The sequence below is a fragment of the Lepisosteus oculatus genome, chromosome 4, assembly GCF_040954835.1.
Source record: "Lepisosteus oculatus isolate fLepOcu1 chromosome 4, fLepOcu1.hap2, whole genome shotgun sequence".
In the NCBI taxonomy this organism is placed as follows: Eukaryota; Metazoa; Chordata; class Actinopteri; order Semionotiformes; family Lepisosteidae; genus Lepisosteus; species Lepisosteus oculatus.
The window spans coordinates 34,155,426-34,177,722 of NC_090699.1; the positions used below are offsets into that span (position 1 = coordinate 34,155,426).

Below are 22,297 nucleotides of genomic sequence, written 5' to 3' on the forward strand. Positions count from 1 at the left end.
TCTGCACTCTCACACATCCCTTGGAATTCTGAATAATTGAGATTGAGAAGTGAGATAATTGAGGTGTTCACAAAATCGCATAGATTTAAGGCTTTTTGGAGATGTACATGTACATGATCAGTTGAAGATGCTGTCTCTCTGGCTCTACATACAGCCTTGAAACACCTGGACACTAAGAATTCGTATGTGAGAATGCTGTTTGTGGACTACAGTTCAGCATTCAATTCCATCATATCCAGTCAACTGGTGACAAAGCTCAGGGGATTTGGTCTGTGCAACTCTGTCTGCAACTGGGTGCTGGACTTTCTAATCGAGAGACCACACGTGGTGCGGATAGGTAATAAAACATCGACACCACTCACCCTGAGCACTGGAACCCCACAAGGCTGCTGTCTGAGTCCAAGGTTGTACTCCCTGTTCACTCACGACTGCACAGCAAGACACAGCAACAACCGCATCATTAAGTTTGCAGATGACACCACTATAATAGGCCTGATCAGTGATGATGACGAGTCCACTTACAGGGATGAAGTCATACAGCTGCTTAGGTGGTGTCATAGCAATAACCTCGACTTGAAGGTAAATAAAATGAAAGAGCTTACAGTGGACTTTCGGAGACACAGGCCACACACTCAGTATTGATGGAATGGAAGTGGAAACAGTCACCACCTTAAGGTTTGTGGGAATTCACATCTCTTAAGATCTAACTTGGACTGTGAACACTGACTGTATCTTGAAGAAGGCTCAGCAGCGCCTTTATTTCTTGAGGTGCCTCAAGCGATGGGGGATGCCAGTACCTGTGTTGGTGAACTTCTACCGCTGCACCATCGAGAGCACACTCACCAACGGGATCACCGTGTGGTACGGCACTCCAGAAAATCGTCAATATGGCCCAAAAGATCGTCAGCTGTGGTCTCACCGAGATTAAACAGCTCTAAAAGGACTGTGGTAGAATTCTGGCCATCACAGAGGACAGTCACCACCCCAGGCATGTGCTCTTCACCCCACTGCCCTCAGGCAAGAGATACAAGAGCATACGGACACTTGCCACCAGATTCCTCAATAGCTTCTATCCACAAGCAGTGCGATTGGCGAACACATTTAGCCATGCCCCTTGGACCACACCTACACCATCTACCTCATTATGATTTCTTATTTATTGCACATCTCCAGTCATTGTTTACACGTCTGCATTGTTTACATTCAAACTGTTTACTGTTTACTTACTGTACATTGTCTACTCTTTATTTGTATATTGTCTTGATGCACTGTCTGCACTTTGTGTTTTGTGCTTGTTTTAACAATCGAGAGACTTTCTGTAAGAATTCCATTGTACCAGTACATGTACCGGTTACTGTACGTATGGCATTAAAGTTCAAGTTCATGAGGTTTGATCAGAAGGCAGATATGAATGTAAGGCACAATGTTTAATAAGGGGTAATTTCAGATGTTTTCATAAATTGAGAGGAGTATTTTTCAACTGGAAGGACAGATCAGGCATCTATACACATTACAAATAAATTCACAGCAGAGAGTAATGCTACACATGGCCTTAAAATACATTATGCATTCTCACAGCTGTGAAAAAACAGTAAATATCCCACCAAATTCTTATTAAATTTCAAAAGCCTGCCATTTACATAGCCATGTACATTTTGAACCCAAGTAAAGATTTTCTTTAATATGCCCCTTTCCTTATTATGGCACTTAATGTTGCAAGATCTCAAACATAAATAAAATGACTCAACAGAATTTTGACAACTGCTTTGAATTCCATTAGGATTACTTTGCATATTCTATGTTTACTGTGTCCTATACTCTAGAATATCATACTACAGTATATCAATTCCTCAACTTAATGACTATCTGTAACTTAAGAAAAAAATGCAATTGTAGGTGTGTTTCAAAGATCAGGTTTATTAATTATAATATAAAATGTATTCAACACAATTTGGTTTTCATTTTACATTACTTAAACTCCAACTGAACAACCTCCTCGTAAGCATCATGTTAAATTAGGTAACAACCTCAAAAAACATCAGATGCTGAATGGCTGGAACTGACTTTTCTCAAGCAGTTTTAACAAACTGATTCCCATCAGTTCTAGCGCACATAAATAAAACACTATAAAAGCATATATGTTTTTTCATTTTAAATGTTTCCTATATGCACAATAAATACAGTACATACCTGACTATTTTAAAATATCATTGAAATGCATGCAAAAGCAGCTCATTTGTGTATTCACTGTTATCACAGCTGCTTGCTAATTTTCAAAGAAGTCAAAATGTCATTACAAAATCTCAGGAATTATTGTGTGTAATACAAATGTTTTGTTTAACTTTTAACTGAAATGCTGTGGGCATAGTTTGTAAGAATACAGGATACTCATTAACAAAACCTAAATGGAACATAATACCAATTTTACTTTTAAAGGAGCAGTGTGGCTTTTGATGCCTCTTACACAGCATTTAAAGACCTACAATTAAATAGAATTAGCACTATTCTTCTTCAAAACAATGTGCGTAAAAATTAAGCACAGAATGTCTGTTTTTTAAAATATTTTAAATATATCTATTTAAATTTATACAATACAATATAATTGTAATAATTCATACAATATAATTGTAATAAGGTAAGTAAAATATTTTAAATTTACTATAAGTAGAACTGCTTATCTATAGTAAGAATCGATGTAATTCAATGTTTCTTTTGAATCTCATACCTGAGTTAAAATCCTGAGCCATTTCTGTAAAGCTGAAAATTCTAATCACTGAGATGTTTTGTACACATTATAATCCACATTAAAGAAAGTGACAGAGATTCCTTCACATTATTAATCAGTAATGATCCTAAGACCTCAAAGAATATTTCTAAGCAAATGTGTGATTACAAATATTTTTTTAAAACCTTAAACTTACAAAAAGATAAGAGGAATACTGTACATCTACATAAAACTTTCACACAACACCAACATTACATAGTCCATACCACTAACAGCTAGTTCAATTAAAATATCAAAGTTAAAATCTCTAAAAATGTTGAAAAGTAACAACACTGCAGTTCTTTTCCATTAATGGGTGCCATTTGATTTTGACCATTTTAGATATTTAATCTGAGCTTTCCATGAAGCTTTTAGTCACACTGAATATTAATAATGGCACTACACTCCCAGCAGCGACCTCACTGCATGTTTAGTTGCTATGGCAGTTCCCAAAAGTAAAACAGCCTGCGGACAGCTTAAGGCATGGGTACACACCTTCATTAAAATAATAAAAAGAAAGAATTAATTTTGCAGCTCTATAGGATATGGCTTCTTAAAAAGAACATGCCACTTCCTATGAATGGCAGTCACATTCACATTTAACCCAATATCCAATTCTATTTTAATAAGCTCGTTTTGCTACCAAACAACCCTAACCTTTTAAAAATGCCCTGCCCTTGCAAGACAAGAATCCTTCAGCAATGTCATTTCAAACAAAGGTCATCTATTTTTTTGTGATCAAATGTTTAAACCCAGGTACTCTTCACTGCTAATCAGCTGATGGTTTCCCCCCCAAAAAAATATCTGTGCAAATGCACGAGGTGATCCACAGGCCACATCAGAGGCAACATAATGTGGGCTCAGCGCTGGCTACGGGTCATTACTACATACAGCAGTCCCAGGAGCAGAATTCCCCGGAGGCCCACTACAGCAATGATCAGCAAGATCAGAACAGACATCAAGGGCTCGATGACCTGGGTGCCCATATTCCAGCGAGGGAAGCCCAGATTCACCAGGAACTGGTTCATCTCTGCGAAGGCTGACCTCCCGGAGCCCCTGGGTGTCATACGAGCGTTCTCTGCAGAAGCTCCTCCAGCTGTTTGATGGATAAAACCCTGAGGAATTAAGGAAGCAAACCTTACCACCAAGAGCAGCCATGCTTTTAAAAGAGACTTTCAAGCACGATAATCTATATGCACTTATCCTATCAGTTTTTTTTTAAACCTGTAATTCAAATAAAGGATATTAATCATTCAAAATATTAGATCCAGCTTGTACAGGCATAGAAAAATCAAAAGCATAGATCAGCAACTTTAATGCATATCATCACATTTTTTGCACAGAGTGAGCTTAAGTAGTAAATGTCCATATATGAGCCTAAGATCATCAAGACATATTTTATCCCTATTTCTGCAGCGCTACGCAGACTGCGACAACCTGATGTTGGTTCATCGCAAGTTTATGCCAAGCATTGCTGCTGCCAGTTCATACCACTGGCCAGACTGGAGTAGAATGGGTAACAACCCATGCTGAGGAGTATAACAGCTCCTAAAACCCAACAATCTTCCAGTCTTGGGTTCAATGCCTGAATCCACTGGTCCATGCTGCACCCTTTAGAACCCTGAAACATTTTAATTTTTCTCCTGCAGTCTGCTTTCCACTCCTGCATTTCTTGTTTTTAGAATTATTATATTTACTGTATAAATAATATAATACAATTGTAAAAATAGTTCCTTTCAGCAAAAATAATCTCTTAAAAGTAGTCCAAAAGGATACTGCTCCATCTAGTGGCAAATTATTTAATTTTTTAATGAGTGCCACGTTTAAAATGGTAATTTACTCGTCCACCAAAACGTATATAGTAAAGATTCAGTGGTGCCAGTCTTCACAAACATAATATCCCCACCATTAAAATTGTACTATGTTAAACCGGATTATTAAGGTCTGTGCAGCTTGATACAGAATAATTCGCGTTTTCATTCTTATTATTTATTCGTTCGTATTTTACTTTCTCTGCATGCTAGTCGGTATAAGACAGCATATTCTTTTCCTGAAATTGTGAATCTCCCTCCCTTTGTGCACAATTTTTAATGGAAAAAAAACAATGCACCATGGAAGACGTTAGGGCTCGATACTGCTTTATATCTTCTATATATAAAGACTGTTCTGCCGGAGGTTCGTTCACCTGACCATATAAAGTTCTTACTCGACGTTGCAGGTTCAGGTCCTCTCGGCGACTGGACGGCTTGCGTACCCGAGGGTCGTCGTCCTGCACGATCTCTCCATTAGCCAAAATACGAACCATTCTTAGGCTGCCGAGTTCACAACACAGCCAACTGCGGGACACACAAACCTGCACCTCTGTAAAAGAAATGTGCTATTCGATACATGATCTTTTTTCTAAATATAAGGTTATATGAAAACCTTATGCTTTTCCACCACCTTGCCTACCTGCTTTTATCAGTATTTGAGCCTTAAATACTGCGAGTCATTACAACAAAATATGTGATATTATTTACTACCAATATTTAATATATGTATTACATTAAAATGCATTAGGAACTATTTGTGCCGAGTCACTGAATCTGCGTGCATTTAGAGAATGGTGTACTACAAGAGTCGGTCAAAGCACAAGAAAGATACCACCAGTACGGGGAAAAATTAGAATTACTGACAAACACGCGATGTGCTTTTTAAAACCAAAACAAGAACACTGCAACTTAACAGAGATCTTTATATGGTGTGTTTACATATCATAACGAAAATGTTGTTGGAAATCTAGTAAATACGTGCCTGAACATTTTGCCTACTGCTACAATGAGAATCATTGTAACAACCCAGCCCAGTTTATAATTTTACCACTATATGTATTATGTTAGACGTTCTCTCTGAACTATGAACTGCCTTAAGCAAGCAGTAATTATTAATCAGCACATAATTTGTAAACGTACCACTGCTTTAAAGAAATCCTTTTTTCTTCCTGTCTTCCACGTCACGCTTACGCTTTCCACGCCACGCCTGTATATCACATGTCTACTCACTACGCTCTTGAGCCCAGCTATATGAGAGGCAGGCTGGGGGCGCCATAGTGCGTATGTACTGTACAAACAAGTGTATGTAGCCACTTGTTTGTATATTTTTACTGAACTGTATTTTTTTACGCACAAATAGTTAAGATGTTTAAATAACCTAAATTTCTGGTTTACGTGAAAGGAAAGTAACAAGATCCTTCTGTCAAAGTGCTTTGTGACACAAAATATAAAATACAAATGCATAATCTTATATACAAGTAGGAAAAAATGTTTCAGCTAATTAGTGAGAATATAATAGTGACACCAAAATACAAAAAAGGATATAATTAAAATGTTTATATAATTTAAGGTTAACTCCCAGAAACAGTTATATGTATTTATTCAAAAAGTTTATTCTTTCTAAAAAATATAATTATCATAATAAGAATAATAAAAAAAACTGTATGTGACTATGACACATTGAAGCAAAATGTTGTCAGATTTAAGAATGAAAAACAATGAATAGATAAAGCATTCTGTAATTTATGACAGACCTTCTATCAAGTAAACACATAATCAGGCTACACAGATTATATGTGCATATTACACATCGAACTAAAAGTGGAGAAGCAATGTAGATATGAATCTGTTTTTAATACCTGAAGTGCTTCTTCTTCTAATTGCTTAGTTCAAATCTTCCATAACTCCATGCCTTTTGATTGAGTTTATAACAAAAGTCCAGGATGTATGGCAACAGCCAAGTTCAATCTGCTGGCTGTAATTTGTTAAACATTATTAGTACTGTACTGTACATAATCAGAAAATAAATGCATTTCTTTAAAAAAATGTCTTATTAAAGGTCTACCACTTATCTCTAAATACTGAAGTATTAATTTTACATAACATTCCCGAAGACCTGTACTATTATTTTGCTGCTCTGGTGTCAGTCTAGAAAAGAGCATCCAACACAGTGAACAGTGAAACTAGAACCAGAGGACATCAGTGGAAGATATGTGGAGGTGCAATTTAAACCTAGAAAGGCAACTCTTCTTTACCCAAAGGGTTGTGGGAGTATGTAACAAGCTACTCAGCAGTGTTGTTGAAGCCAATATTTTGGCTTCCTTCAAAAATTGCCGGATGAGTTATTAACTACCAAATTTGGCAGATTGGCTGAATCTTGTTTGTATTCTTTTTTGTTTTAATTAGGAAAAGAGAAATGAATCCAATTATCTTGTGTTATATTTCAGTTTAGTTTCATTTAGGTTTTTGTTCCCTCACTGAGTGAAAAGGAGGGAATAGAATACCTGTGTGGCATTGTCCCAACCAAGCAATGCTCTGCGCAAGGGGCAATAAGAGAGCTGAGTGAGATGTGAGTAAGCAGTTCTGTTAGGGAAGGCCAGAGAAATGGGGCTCCAACCTTGAGTGTATGTGTCAAAAGCATAGTGTAGTGCCCCCTGGTGGAAACAATACAGAACGCCACAGCTGAGGAAGTACAGACCATACTGCGGTCTCTGGAGTCCTGTTTTCCAGACTGAATCCTTCAGTGGGACCAGCTCCACAGGGTCTAACCGCGCAAGAACCAGTTCATCCTCTAGAAGAGCTCCAAAGCTGGTAGAGGGGTAGGCTGCCCAGAGTCCAGACTCATCAACCCCCAGAGAGACCTCGTTGTGACCCTGCCAGCCCACACCTGACCCGGAACTTCTAGGGACTGCGAGATCATACAGCTGAACCCAGGCTGCCAGGGCTCGCTTTTCCAGGCTGTAGCGGATGAGGGTTTGAGTGAAGGCCTTGAGGTAATAGAAGGAGCCATTGTAGACAGCATGTCCAGTTCCTGAATAGCTGCAGGGCAGGTAGTGAGGTGGAGAGGAGGGATTATCTGGGAGACCAAGGAAAAGCAATTATAACGAGTGCATTTTGTAGTTTTAAACTAATTTATTAAAATATCTACTTGTTGATTTTTTTTTCATATTAGCTAAGTGTTACAACTGCCAGAACAATAGTTGTATAAAAATCTATAGAATACATTTTTTCACTTTTTTAATGTTCAAAGTACATTATAGTGCATGGTCAGATATCACTAAAATAAACATAAACAATTAAACTGTAACAATAAATGTTACACTTAAACTGTAAATATTACAGTGTGGATAGGTTTAGTCCTGTACAATAAACTATACTTACATACAACAACTTGTCTAATAATGTAGATTGTTATGGTGATCTTTATGATTCTATGTAATAATAATTTTCTGGAATGATTTCTTGCATGTTTTGTAAGAATAAAATGAATGTACTGTGTAATATTTCATTCCAAATCAGATGAACCAGATTAAGTGAAGTTTACCATGAACATTTTTTCAATCCCTTAAACTCCTAATAACACAGCCCCTAATCCTCATTAAAGACGTGCCTTTCTGCTCTATACAGTATTTTCAGTTACCCTGTTTCAGAGCTTTAAGGTCCTTGAACTCCAGTAGGGTGCTACCAAAAAGTTTATCAGCCACATAGATTGGTCCAACAGGAAACCAGGGGTCCATAAACCAGGCTCCCTCCTTACTACCAAAGTGAGCCACAGTCTCAGAGAGCCCAACTGAAATCAGAGTCCCAGAGCAATTACTCTCCAGCGCTGATGAAGAAGGGCAGAGAAATGGAGAGCAGATTTCATAATCACATTGTATAAAAAACAAATACCACATTTCTTCAAGGGATGGCCTCTGACATATTGTTGTATTCTAATTATCTTGTGAGAAATATACCAAGCCATCTGGCCAGGTCAGTTGGATGCAGTCTTAACACTGCTTTTGAAGTTCTGAAAGAATTGTAATATTGCATGTAATATTGCATGTATAAAAACTGTTTAATTCAGAACATTTTGAGTGCTTGGTTCTGGAAATCCATGTCATCACTGCATGGACATCACTTTACATCGTAGCCGAAGGAACTGTGATAAAGGCAGAGAGTTTTTAGTGTGTTTGGGGTGAAATGAGCTGTACAGGAGATAACCGTGTGAATCTTGGGTTTGAATAGACTGAAGTAGAGAGTCGGGGATGGTTAATGGATAGGTTTATGTCTAGAAATGCAAGAGTAGTGGGAGATATGTTAACCGTATAATTGAGGGAGGGGTGGAAGCTGGTGAAGTGATGCAGGAAGTGCTCAAGCTGGTCATTAGAGCATGACCACATGACAGACTAAAACCTCTCTCCCTTTTTCACAGTTCCTTTGGCTTCAGAGAACATGTTAGGGCTGTGAAGATTAAACATTTCTCCAAGTCCATAGTTTCTCATTTCACCTCAGACAGCCTTGATCACACTGATCTCTCCGTCTGCGTTCTCAAGGAAGGGTTTCTTAACTCCCATAGCAGAAAGACATCAGAAACAAAAAATATCCTGAGACTTGGTTCACACCATCCCCCTTCTCTTAATGACAGACTTGTTTTCGTGTAATCTTCTCTGTTCACATGCAGGTTTCGACTTCACCCCTCTCTTCACCTCTTTCTGCCTCTCCCCTGCTCCCGCATCCTCCACTCTCCCAGCTTTTGTTCTCCTGTGCTATTTAATCTTTGCTGTCTGTCCTGTCTTTCTCACACCTGAAGAAGGCTCCACAGCCGAAACGTTGTGTTTTCTTTTTTCTCTTTTCAGCATGGAATAAACCTATTACTTGTTCCTTTGCAGCCTACGCATGCAGACGCAGCTACCCACCTGAACAATTCAATATAATAATTAACCCACTATTTCAAATGTTTTTAGATTAAACTCAGTTTTGCTAATTATTTGTTCCTCTGGAACGTTTTCTAAAACACATGATGATTGTGAACATACTGTAACAACCCTCCCCTCAAAATGTAACATTTTTAGCAACAGCATGGTGAGCTCCATGTTGTTTTCTGGGTAGATAAATGAAAATGATCTTTATTATTTAAAAAATATCTCACCTGTGTTGACGAGTTCCTTCTGAGAGTAATCCTCCTCACTCCCATATTGAGGGGGAATAGGGCTAGTGAACTTCTTTTGATCTGTTACCTCATAGGTGGAGGAACTTTGGTTCTTTTCCCTCTTCCCAAGAGAAACAGATAATAATGCAACCTTTACACAGAAGAATGTTGTAAAAACATTGCTTATGATGGAATCTTACTGGACATAAAATTACATCTCCGGTGCATCACTTAAAAAAAAATTAGAATATCTTTATATCTGATATGAAAGGGTATTTGTAGCGCACAGATAATCACAATTTTCAGTGTAGTTCAAAATTTACTTTATGTGTGAGTATTCTACAGTATGCCTTTTGACTAGACATTAGCACTTTAATCTTTATACACTATGGTGCAGTGATGTTCTATATTCCAGTTTAAACATACTGTAGGAAACAACTGAAATGTACAAACAGGGCTAATCCTTCTACTTCATTGCCAGTGGCTGTGGGTATTTATATTAATTACTGATTATTAGGATTCAAAGAATGTACTTACCGGGGTTAGTTGATTAAGGTGCACTGTGACATTATTGGGATTTTTACTGTTATAGGACATAGTGTATTGATTGGCAGATTTGTCTGTATCCGGCACAGAGTTGTGGGGTGCGATTATAACAGGCTGTTGATCTGCAGTGTGATTGTTAAATGTTATACTTGGCTGCATGACCACAGTGTGTCTGAGGTGGCCATTGACTTTGTAGATCTCACGAGACAGGAACCTCATTGCCTCACTGACATTCTGGTAAAGAAGTGCATTCTGAGAAAGAGAGCCCTGGAGCTTCTTTAGCAACGCCTTTTCTGACATCTGATGAGTCCTTAAAACCTGAGAGACAAAATGCAGGGAGTCTGGTTGGTTGACTTTGGTTGATCAGACAGACTGAGTGTCAAACAAAGAAGAGGTGTCAATCACACAAACATCAACTGAAACACAGACAGAGACAAGATAGTAAAACATAAGGACATGTACTTGGACATGTTTCAACAAATAAATACCTGCTCCAGGGATTTGATATGGGTGATGACCCTGTTGGTATTGGAGCTCAGACGTCGGATGTCAGCATTTTCAATAACTTGTTGAAGGACCTTCACTGTAGATTTGATCTGTTGTAGAGGAAGAAATTGAGCTGTCACACCCTTCAGTGATTAGAAAGTGTTTTGAAGAGTATGAATATAAATAAATATTAAAAAATGATATTTAATATGGTTATGCTCTATGAATGTAAATAAAAAAATATTTATTTGTATGAAGATTTTTGATGTTTTTTCTACTGGTTTGGATGTATCATTAAGAAGTTTACACTTATTAAGGTACTGTACATGTTAATTAGATAATAGGAATGGTTGTCTTGCTATGTTATAACCTGTATATCTAGTTATATATGTGGTATCGGAAGGTGTATCAATAATTACTCTGCTCTTTATTTTTTTATTGATATCCATTTTACCTAACAATAAAACAAGTGAACACATTGTTTAAACAATAGCAGAATCCATATGACTCAGATTTTTAAAAACATTCAAAAAGCATAGCATTTGGAGGTAATATTCACATGACCAAATTCAGATATTATCCAGAACTCAACACTTCATAGTGAAATTCTAATAATATTTGTGTAAAGGAATACATTTATGGGAGACTTCAACTTTCCTCACATAGACTGGGAAAGGCCAACAGGAATGTCAGCAACAGAAACTGGAATGGCATATACTGTATATTGTATATAACTAAGAAATAGCTTCTTTGCTCACTTTGTCAGAGAACGAACAAGAAGAAATGCCTGTATTTTTAAGGTATGTTTTTAAACTGTAATTGTGTAGGAACAGTCCAAATCATAGTTTTACAATTTGAGGAAAGCTAAACACAAAGGATCTAGACAGAGCGTAAGAGATGTACAATAGGATCAGAAATATATGGGATCAATAGAGAATTTTACTTATTTTGAATAAATTGTACAATTCTAGTAATCATATTACAGAGAATGTTGTTCCTCACGATCAGTCCTGAGAACAGAAACCAGATATATTCCAGAGCTTAAAGGAATGACATGCTCTGATAGGCTACAAGAACTGAGCCTTTTTGCATAGTTGATTGTATATTTTACTTTAGAAATGTATTTTCTTCTTTCTCATCATACATTGGTTCACATTGTGTTAAATATGTTAAGTGTATTGTATTACAGTAAATCTTTTAGCTCTCTGCAGAACAAATGTCCCATCTGGTACAATATAAGGAAGTGAACAATATTAATAAGACTTTAAAGGAACTCAATTTGAATACCCTGGAAGGGACAAGCGGCCTCCTCTTCCTGTTTTTAAAAGAGATTCAGAAATTACATTTCTAACACTATTATTGCTAAGTCAATGATGTACAAATTTTCTGTATCAATTATGGCAGACTACTGACAGTCCAGTTCTGATGATAAATAATGACTTAAGATTGATGGGCCTATCAGCAGAAAGTGAGAAAGCAGTCCTGAGAGTTAATGGTGATAGTGTTATTAGATGCAATTCACCTCCAATGTAACACAGATGCTAAATGCTTTCATTCATCAGTTCCGCTCAACGGTGGCCCTGTGTAGGCTGCTGCAGGTGTGGATTTTAAATTACTGTTTTTGGTAGTTTGAAGTTGCTGGTGCACTGCAGCTGAATTGAAAGTTCTAACCAAAAAATATCAGCAAATACTGTGTCATGGATTTTATCAGTGTTGTATAAGTATAAAAGCATTAGGACTGCTAAACATTAATGTACTGTAACATGCAGATTAAGAAGAGCTGGATACAATGTATTTCATTCTGCATACCTTTGCAATATCTGGAATCTTATTTTTCAGCCTTTCCAACTTCAATTCATTCTCACAGGGGCTGTAACCTACAATCTCACAGTGACACTTGCACTTTGACCCCCAAGATGTTAGCGGTTGTATCAAAGATGACTGATGTCTCCAGTCACCCTGTTCATTACTCCGCCTGCACTGCTCCAGCGATGGTCGCCTCAGTAAGCAACGACAGCCACACTGCCCCTCAGTTCCACCAAGGGAATTGGACTGCTCTGAAGACTGCAACACACCGTGAAGGACAAGCAAAGTGGCATTTCATTCTAAGTGTGATAATATAATTCACTTGTTTGGCCGGAACCACGGATCACAAACCAGCTGTGTGTCTACATTACCAGCTTGTATATGCATGGTAGTTTCATTGTACTTTCTACACATGCTTTCCTATACTGTACATGCTATACATTCCTATACATGCTTTTATTGTAATCTAATCTAATTGCTGTTGCTCAACAATAATAATAATAATAATAATAATAATAATAATAATAATAATAATAATAATAATAATAATAATAATAATAATAATGTGAACAAAAATACATTACGTATCTTGATCATCCAAATAAATTAAACATTAACATTTAACAAATGTACCAAGACAGTGAACAAATTATTTTCTTAATAATGTTACCAATAAAGTTATAATATCAGATATTTTTAAAGAAAATTAACGAGTAAATTGTTGTGATTTCGCTTAAAACGTCTTACCTGCTGGGCAATGGAGCAGTCGATTGTCAGAGCCAGCAGTGACAGGGTTGTTACACATAGGAATACTCGCATTGTCACTTGCACAGATCTGGAAGCAACACAACCCTACAGGACTTGCTGCTTATTTAGTTTATTTGTATGAAATCAGGTCTGTCTATTAGGACCTTTAGCTTAAAGTTCTCTCCAAGTTAAAAACAGGGAATAAACAACCTGCGAAGCAAAACTGTAGATCAAAAGAGCAAAAATGCATCAGAATAACTCCTTTAAATGTGACAAAAAAAGGAATCATTAAACACTCAGCTCTCACCTGCAAAGTCTTCTACTTCAAAGTTTTTAATTTCAAGTCTGGACAGAATCCATACCAAAACAAAGACCTGTATGCAAATGTTGTAACAAATACTGTACCTAATCTGTCAACACTGTAATAATTCTGAATGATATCTTACAGCAATTAATGTGAATGTGCAGAACACTGAAAATACTTTAACATAAATCATCACACTTAACACACTTTTCAGGTGAAAAACTGACATTTTTGTAAAATGGCTCTAATCCAATAAGATATTAATTGGAGAAAAAAGACTGATATGAAAGTAATGCAGCATTCTACCATATGAGTACATCTTCCACTTTGCAATAAATCAGAACTGGTGTATTATTTGTATATGCATCTGTTTTCCTCTTAGTAACATAAAGGTACAGTGAGCTGGTATTAAGAAATACAGAAGTGACTAAAAATAATTATTATTCAGCCATTTAAGTTAAGTCTTGAGGTGAAGAGATTTAAACTCAACTTTCCCTTTTACCCTAAAATAGTACTGAATTTTGAAATAGTACTGAAGTTCCAAAAACTTTTTTTTATTTTAATTTCTTAAATCCTCAGTGCTTTCAAAAATAAAAAATATTTCCAAGTGAAGTGAAAAATAATGATTACATACCCTTCTTTATATGAGTACACAAAATTGTCAGACAATTTGTCATACTGTATGTTGAAGAAATACAGGAAACATTTCCAAAATTCTTTATCTGTAATCGTGGCTATACTTCTTGAAAATATTCCAAGTACTTATTTGAAAAAGCAAATACATTTTCATCGAATGATGATGGAAAAAAAATCTTCACATTCTGTCTTCCAAGGAAAGGAAAGCAAAATCATAATGCAAAAAGGAAGGACTTTAAATCAGCGTTTTAAAAGTAGTTCTCACAGATAAAGCAAATCTTAACCCTGTGGTTTATGACACCAAGCAGAAGAGCCAGAAGCCTGGATTACGTGCATCCTTTAGTTGTGTACACCTGTGATAATAACTGGCTCTTCACAGTAGGTTCTGAAAGTGAATGATAAAATATTCAAACTGCTACCTGATATAATCTATTCTACTGTATGTTAGAATGAGTCACAGAGAAAATGAGACAGCCTCTCTCAGTAGACATCTGAGAACAGCCTTTACCACACCCCCTGCCACACTCATACACCTCTGCAGATCCAGGTCTGAGTAAAATCCAGACAGGCACTCTCACTCAGTAAAGACGCGACAGACTAAAGTATGAGGATGACACAGTTTTAACAGTTAAGAGTACAAAGACAGCTTTAAGTGAGAAAAAGATATTGTGCAGCTTCTTGGTTGATTGTTAGAAGCTTACAGATTTTGCGATAAATGATCCCAGAGAACTGACAAGTTTAGGCAGTTTGCTTCAAAACAAATCACATCTATGTGTGTGTGAAAGTGCCGCCTGAATTCATTCCTAAGTACATATTCAATTGACTTTCAGTATCTCTGAGGTCTTCTAGTTACTAAATCGAACCCCATAAACGTAAAGTTCTGCATTAATGCATCAAACCGTTCATTCAGTTCTGGCTTTATGGATACTAGGATTGTCAGGATGTACATTATGTATTCCCATGCAATACAACCAAATTTGGACTAGGATATCATACAACATGTCAGACAAATTTCTTCGAGGAAGAGGAAGATCTGTTGCAAGGATGGGGACATGGGCACCACTTGAGAAAAAGCTAAACAAGTTTAATTTAAATAACAAATGAGTTTCACATGCTATATGAAAAACAGTCATTTTGTTTCTTCCAGATAATTAATTCTGGTCCATGAGGCTCCTGAGAGTCTCTGATCAAATCCCTGAGAAGAAGACCCAGACTATTGTACCATCACCCTACATGACTATACACTGTAGTTATCAGCTCCAGCATTTCTCAGTAGTATTGGAACAGATAAGAACATTATCAAGGCAAGAGGCATAATATGAAGAACAACAATAGCCCATCTTCATCTTTTTGCCTGTAGTTTCTTTTAATTTATGCTTTTTTTCTTATCTAATATAATAACCATGGATATTTATAAGTATTTTATTAATTGTGTTCAGGTTTTAACTTTTGCATCATGTACAGTACAAACACCCCCCAATATTTAATCCTGCATATGTATTTTGAAATATAAAGGAAAAAAAACTATTGCTTATACGTAGCTAAAATATGATGCATAACTGGAGATAATGAGTATCACCTGAGAAGTGAGAGCAAATACAATATACTGTAAAAAATAAAATTGCAAACCAACAGAAAATATAACAATGGCTGTTGTAATTGAGCAGGTGAAGGTAGAAATACATTCTCTCTCCTATCATATTAATGTAATCCAATAAACCTATATTATGGTCATGCCCTTTATTCTTTCTTTTGTAATCTGAAATATTAGTTTTTTTAAATACCTTTGTGTGACTGAAAAATCATTCATCATGTTTCTCTGTTTCTCTAGACAAGCTGGGTGGGTCTACATCAGCCTGTACCCTTGGAGGCTTTATGAAGCATCCCAGGCATGTCTGGATGCTGCTATACCACACCGTCTCATTACCCTAAAAAGTCTAAAAAGATGTCTGATGGGTTTTTGCTTTAGATTGTGGTGAATGACTACACCAGATCTCAGGTGTATGTCTTTTTGAACGTTTTGTCGACCAGAAAAACAGAATTCTACAATTTAATTCACTTAATGTCTCTATTATTCTCATTGTAGAGGCTTACTAATAGGTTATAGTCTCCACTGAACCCTGTTTCCATCCAGGGTGAGGACATAGAGGGTGTACATTCCTACAAGTACTTAGGGGTACACCTGGATGATAAGCTGGAGTGATCTGGTAACACTGACACCCTGTACAAGAAAGGTCAGAGCCAACTCTATTTTCTTAGGAGGCTCAGGTCCTTTGGTGTGTGTGGAACACTGCTACACATTTGTTTATAAATCAGTGGTGGTGGCAGCCATCTTCTACGCTGTTGTGTGCTGGGGCAGCAGCATCATGACAAAAGATGCAAATAAACTTATCAAGAAGGCTGGCTCTGTGTTGGGGATGAGCCTTGACCCCATGGAGGTGGTGGCTGAGAGGAGAATGCTGACCAAGCTCACAGCTATCATGAACAACACCTCTTATCCGCTTCATGGGACTGTTACTGGGCAGCGGAGCACTTTTAGCAACAGACTGCTCCAGCTACGGTGTTCAAGGGAACGTTTCCGCAGGTCTTTCCTCCCGGCGGCTGTCAGGGTGTATAACGCTGCCCTAGGCTAGGACTGTTAGCCCTTCATTTGCTCCTCTATGGACAGCATGTTTGCTCCATTGTACTTTTTGGACAATCAATCTGTATAAACCTATGCACATTTTGCACATATTTTATTGGTTTTACAGTGACTATAATCATCACAAAACATGGAAACGGAAAATCGATTCTCACCTTTTTTGTTATTTTCGTGTTCTCAAAAACAGAAGCCTGTAATTTAAGCTTCTCCTTAACAACCATGAAAGGGAGCAACCAAATATTTACATAGCTCCCAAAACCACAGATTGGCTCTATACAAAAACATAAAAACCCTGAACATGCACTCACACAGCAAGAGAAAATAACAGCACATAAAAGATAAAACACTGATCTAACTGGAAGATATCACATCACTTTGCTAGAAGAATTCAATTAGAGTGTGGTTGGGGGTTAAGTGGAAAATTCCAGAAAAATGAAGGAATTTACTTTTTTATAAGAAGACAGACTGGGACAGAACTATGCTGCTCTTTTGGCCATGCAGATACACATAAGTACATAAAACATAAAACAAAGAGGACATCAGTTGACTAGTGTGGCTCATTTGCTTGCCAGTATGTGATTGATCGGTAGTGTTGTGCAGTCATTTCTTGAAGGAAGCCAGGGTGTCAGCTTTAACAACATGGCTGGGGAAGACTGATCCACACACCTACAGGAGTAGTCTTGTGAAACGAACAGTCGGTTATACTTATTATCTCAAATGCACCTCTCCTAACATTTCCTTTGAGTTGGTTCGTATTTCACTGCTAATGCTGAAGATGTCCCTTGGGTAACTTAGGTGAGTAAGAGAACATTACTGCAGACTTTTTCAAGACAGAAAAGGTTCAGCAAAGCCAAAAGAAAAAAAAAACAATTTAAAACTTAATCCCTCTTGCAAAATGTACAGTAAGTAGGTTTTGTATCAAGACTGTCTCATGGCAGACTCCCTTAGAGTCAAAGGTAAGTGACTTCTTATTAAAAAAAAGTATTGGTATGTTGACACCAGAGATCGGGATTCCAGTTTGTGACTAGCTAGTGGATCAAAGTTTTGATTTGGTCCATGCTTTAGTTTATATGGGTTTAGCAGCTTTCTCTTGAATAAAGAACTTGACTAGTGCATGCTGTTAATTAAAAAGGCAAATCTCCTGTGTATTGATGAATGTTGAATGAGATCAACAATAACAAATAATTACAGTTGTGTAAATCTTAAATATATTGACAAAATGAAGAGGCGGGCAAGCAAAACAGGAACATATCTTTCATAGTTTTATGGTGACTGCTTTTACAATGTGTTAATTCTTAAAGAAAAAAAAAGATGGCACCCCAAACAATTAATTTACCCAGTTATTTTATTTAATGGAGAATGCTCTTGTGTTTGTATTCCATTCATTATTTATAACCAGCAATAAAAATAAAAAGTAGACATCTGTATTGCTAGACAGAATACAACTGCAGAAGACAGTAATTGGGTGAGTCAATTCATTTTCTTTTCCTTTTGGTTCATTCAGAAGGCTGACAGTCATCCAGCAATTACAAAACCATTTTTAATCTCAGTTTGCATGACATATTATAAACCTTCTAATTTTCTTTTTTTTATTAAAGATAAGATCAGCAAGCTATTTAGAGATGCTTGTATATAATTTAACATTTTAATGAAAAGAGACTTTGTCTGTAATCATGTGGAAGTGAAGACATAACATAAAATTAAAAATATTTTGGCATTTATTTTAAAAATACACTGCAGTGATAGACCATGTACTTGCAGACAACAACTCTTTGCCTAAAGATATATCTATAATTTTACACATACTTAATTCTTTAACTGCCTCTCATAGACAGACTGTACAGTAAATGGCAGGAAAAATGTTGCCTACTACATAGGAAATGTAAATCACAAGGAGACACTGTAACTCCATTAGCCTTTCCATGTGCTATAATAACATCAATAAAATGAATGGCTCTTAAATGTCTGTGTTAAATCCTAAGAGTATCTAACAGTACAGATTTTCATTGAGACAAATGAATCAATAAAGGAATGAAATAGTGACTGTGTCATTTCTTGGCTACGGCCAAATAATAGAGATGTTGTTTGTGTGTGATAATATACAGTATAGGGGTAGGCAATATCACACAAAAAAAAAACCCTCAAGCTAAAGTTGCCCATTTGCATTCCATTCTACTTTTTTAACAAGTTCAGACAGGATGTAAGGTACTGTAAGTGTGCAAGGAGTGGTGAAAAGGAAAGAATTTTCAAATCCTTGAAACTGCAATCACAAAATAAAATCAGCAAAGCTTGAAAATATTTAGGTGTCTTCCAATAAGAGTCTCATTCTATAATCCATCGAATTACCATATCATTAGCCACACAGAAAAAATAACAATAGTTAATCCCCAGAATTACTTAAGACTCTTTTAAAGTGTAATGGCAATGGAAGCTGTCATGTCCTGTCAAGTAAGGAGCAATCTACCCCTGACAATATTTTTGTTTTGAATTGTTATATGTACTCTTGTTTGTATTGTAATTTTTGTTCTTTTGTTAAGCATAAATAAAAAAATTTTAAAAAGTTAGGAGCAATCTGTCCACCATTCAAGTTAAAAATATATTGATCTCACCACGTTCAGCAAATCATGAAAAGGGTCTGTCTAGCTTGCAAATAGTGACGGCAATGGATTTAACGAAGCTCACAGTAAATAAAGATTGCATGAGAGGGCCCAGATAGCATTTGTATCTCATTATAATCGTAGCTAAACAAGGACTTCAATAGCACCTTCGTTAAGAATAGATTTCTAATTAAACATTTTCTGTATATCAAATTGAGGCTATAGAAGAGAAGGTTTTTAAACCCCACCACTTTCTAAATTCATTAAAACATCTAAAATATCAATTAACCATAATTTTAGCTGTAGTATTTCCAAGCTTTTGCATTGAGAAATGATCTCAGACAATTTACAGTATGAACACTTGGAAAAGTGAGTTCTAGATCTGGAAAACCATTAAGTACAAAGGGCAGGTCCCTTTTGGTGTTCAATAAGAAAAAAATGCAGAAAGCAGAAATGAATATGGAATATTTAATTAATGTTTCTACATTAATAAGCATGTGAAATTGGAAATATTTATTTGGGCATGTCTTTCTGTCATTTGTATGTATTTTCTGATATAATTTCAGTGTTATATTTTGCTTTAGACAGTATTAGTACACTTAACTGCAAAATTCCACATTTTCATTGGCAGAGATAAGGGAGAAAGATTGAAAAGGTCAAATGAATATACAAAACACAAATAAGCAGCAAAGAGTATTGATGATTTAAATGGAAAGAAAATAGAAATGAGTGTTTACTGTATCTGTGGCTTTGTAATTGGTTTACTGTTTTGAGCTGAGCACATGATTATTGTGGAGAGATGTTCAGAGATGACATACAAAACCATTTTGAATGATGGACTATTGAACGAATACCAAGTTATATTTCCAGAAGTGGTTTACTTTCTGACAGACCTGGAAAAAGAACAAAATTTTAAAAAATGACACCCAGTCACATACAGTATGTGGCAAACTTGTCACATTTGACAGTGAAAAAAATGCAAAAAATTGAAAATACTATTTAACTACAATACTAGAGTGAATTTGAAATAATCAACTGATAATTTCACCCTTTCAGTTGGTGGGGCTTGATCTCCATCCAATTATGTTTGTAATATTATAGCAAGCATCTCCGGCCATCTGCTCTGAGATGATTGCATGTACTGTATATTCCTCTCAGTATGAGGATATTTGCTTTTTGTCAGCAGTTTGAGATGGTGAGCGCAAATGGCATTAATTCATGAAGTATGAGCTGCGTCAAGCAACCATTTTCTGAACGGAGGTGTCTAAGTCCCATTCATATCTGCTTAGGAGGCCAAAGTTAGAGCAAAAAGGTAACTCAAATATCCTAAGTCAAGTACAAAAAGTAAACACCAGAGTGTTCTACTTTACCTACATATACTAGTCTATATCATGTACACTCACAGCCAAAAGTTAAATCCCCATATTTCTGTATTACATTCTTTATTTTGTTGTTCATTTTGAATATGGCCTAAAAAGGTGAAGAATCTTTCAGCCCTCTGTTTATATCAAATCTTGTTGTGAAAGAACTTGTTTGACATATACAATATTAGTCAATTTGATCTGGTTTAGTCTTCTCTTAGTGTGAAGCATGATGCTCACTTTTTTGTTATGATTTGCAAGGCACAAGGCAGCATGAACTAATGAACCAATTCCAAAACCTACTTTAATTAATAAAAAATGGCCAGCCTAAAATAACTACTATAGAGTTGAACTACTTAGAGCTGAAACCCACGTCTGCCCTACCTTCCTTTTAAGTTCAAGTAACAAGTTTATGTCACAACCAGGGATGCTACAGGGTACAAACATTATTTCAGCTATGGTTTTAGTCCAAAACTCTCTTGGATTCTCACCGTGATAAAACAGATGCCAAAGAAATAATACAATTTAACATATTTGCATGTTAAACAGGGCACAGCTTGTAGGTAGCAATGCAATGTCCAAGCATTCCACTATTCTAGAGCTAAGAAACTTAGCTGACTAAATTAACCTTTACAGAAAGGTTGTGCAGCACAAGTGCTTTGCTTTTGCCAGCAGTGGTATAATTCACATCCTTCATCACTAGATCATTTGAGAAAACTTTAAAGATTACATTAAAAGACTTAATAAAAGCCAAGTTCAAAGAGCTCAATAAGCTACTTAGAAAGAGAATATGTGGAAAGCATAACATTGGTTATAATACAGCAGAGGACGGCTAAAAATCCTCATATATTGATATAATTAAAGGGTTTTATTAATATAGTCAAATGCCTGTCACATACCTCTTTCACATAAAACCAACTATCACTGACACCCAAGTCTCATGTAGGCACAATTACTCTGGAAATTGAATCATGGTTACTTGCTCGCATTCCGATAAAATAGAAGGAATGATGTTTTTCTACCAATATAAACCTAACATCCTCCTGTTATGACTGCCCAAAGTAATTTAGACTAGATCTTTTCCAAATTTGAATATAAAAAATAAGATGACCCACACTGCTCCCTGTAGTTTTTTTTTAATAATGCACACTTGAAATATTTTATGGGAATGAAAGAAAAAAATGCCAAATTGACACTATTCACGACAAAGCTTATAAAATCATCACCTAAATATTATAATGCAATATAATGCAAAAACACAAAATTTAGAGAAGCATGTTTACAGACATTATCCAGCAAAATAGCACATTTACTGTATATCCCCATCTCCATCGAGAAAAAAAAAACAGACATGCCCGTACTACTATATTTTAGTTCTCATAAACTGAAGAGCTTAATTTAGCTCAGTTTAGTTTTTTGGTGCTAGAAAGAGTTCTATTTCCAATACTTTTATAAAGAATAGACAGT

General features: G+C 36.2%; 2 protein-coding genes across 3 annotated transcripts; both read right to left on the bottom strand.

Annotated features, from left to right (window-relative positions):
* Window positions 1–1,897: 1,897 nt before the first annotated feature.
* On the bottom strand, window positions 1,898–5,795 carry fam241b (family with sequence similarity 241 member B). Of its 2 annotated transcripts, none has more exons than XM_015347408.2 (3): window positions 5,716–5,795; window positions 4,971–5,125; window positions 1,898–3,879 (listed from the first exon to the last, which is right to left on the bottom strand). In XM_015347408.2, the coding sequence occupies exons 2-3, from the start codon at window positions 5,067–5,069 to the stop codon at window positions 3,625–3,627; spliced, it is 354 nt and encodes a 117-aa protein (XP_015202894.1). In that variant the 5' UTR covers window positions 5,070–5,125; window positions 5,716–5,795; the 3' UTR covers window positions 1,898–3,624. The 2 variants fall into 2 exon arrangements, with proteins under 2 accessions (XP_015202894.1, XP_006630865.1); XM_006630802.3 differs by having other exon boundaries at window positions 4,971–5,117; window positions 5,716–5,771.
* Window positions 5,796–6,298: 503 nt separating this feature from the next.
* Window positions 6,299–14,601, bottom strand: LOC107077393 (olfactomedin-like protein 2A). The gene is made up of 8 exons (XM_015347442.2): window positions 14,230–14,601; window positions 13,292–13,514; window positions 12,548–12,802; window positions 10,741–10,848; window positions 10,244–10,570; window positions 9,707–9,827; window positions 8,216–8,401; window positions 6,299–7,651 (listed from the first exon to the last, which is right to left on the bottom strand). The coding sequence occupies exons 2-8, from the start codon at window positions 13,361–13,363 to the stop codon at window positions 7,050–7,052; spliced, it is 1,671 nt and encodes a 556-aa protein (XP_015202928.2). The 5' UTR covers window positions 13,364–13,514; window positions 14,230–14,601; the 3' UTR covers window positions 6,299–7,049.
* Between the last annotated feature and the right edge of the window lie 7,696 nt (window positions 14,602–22,297).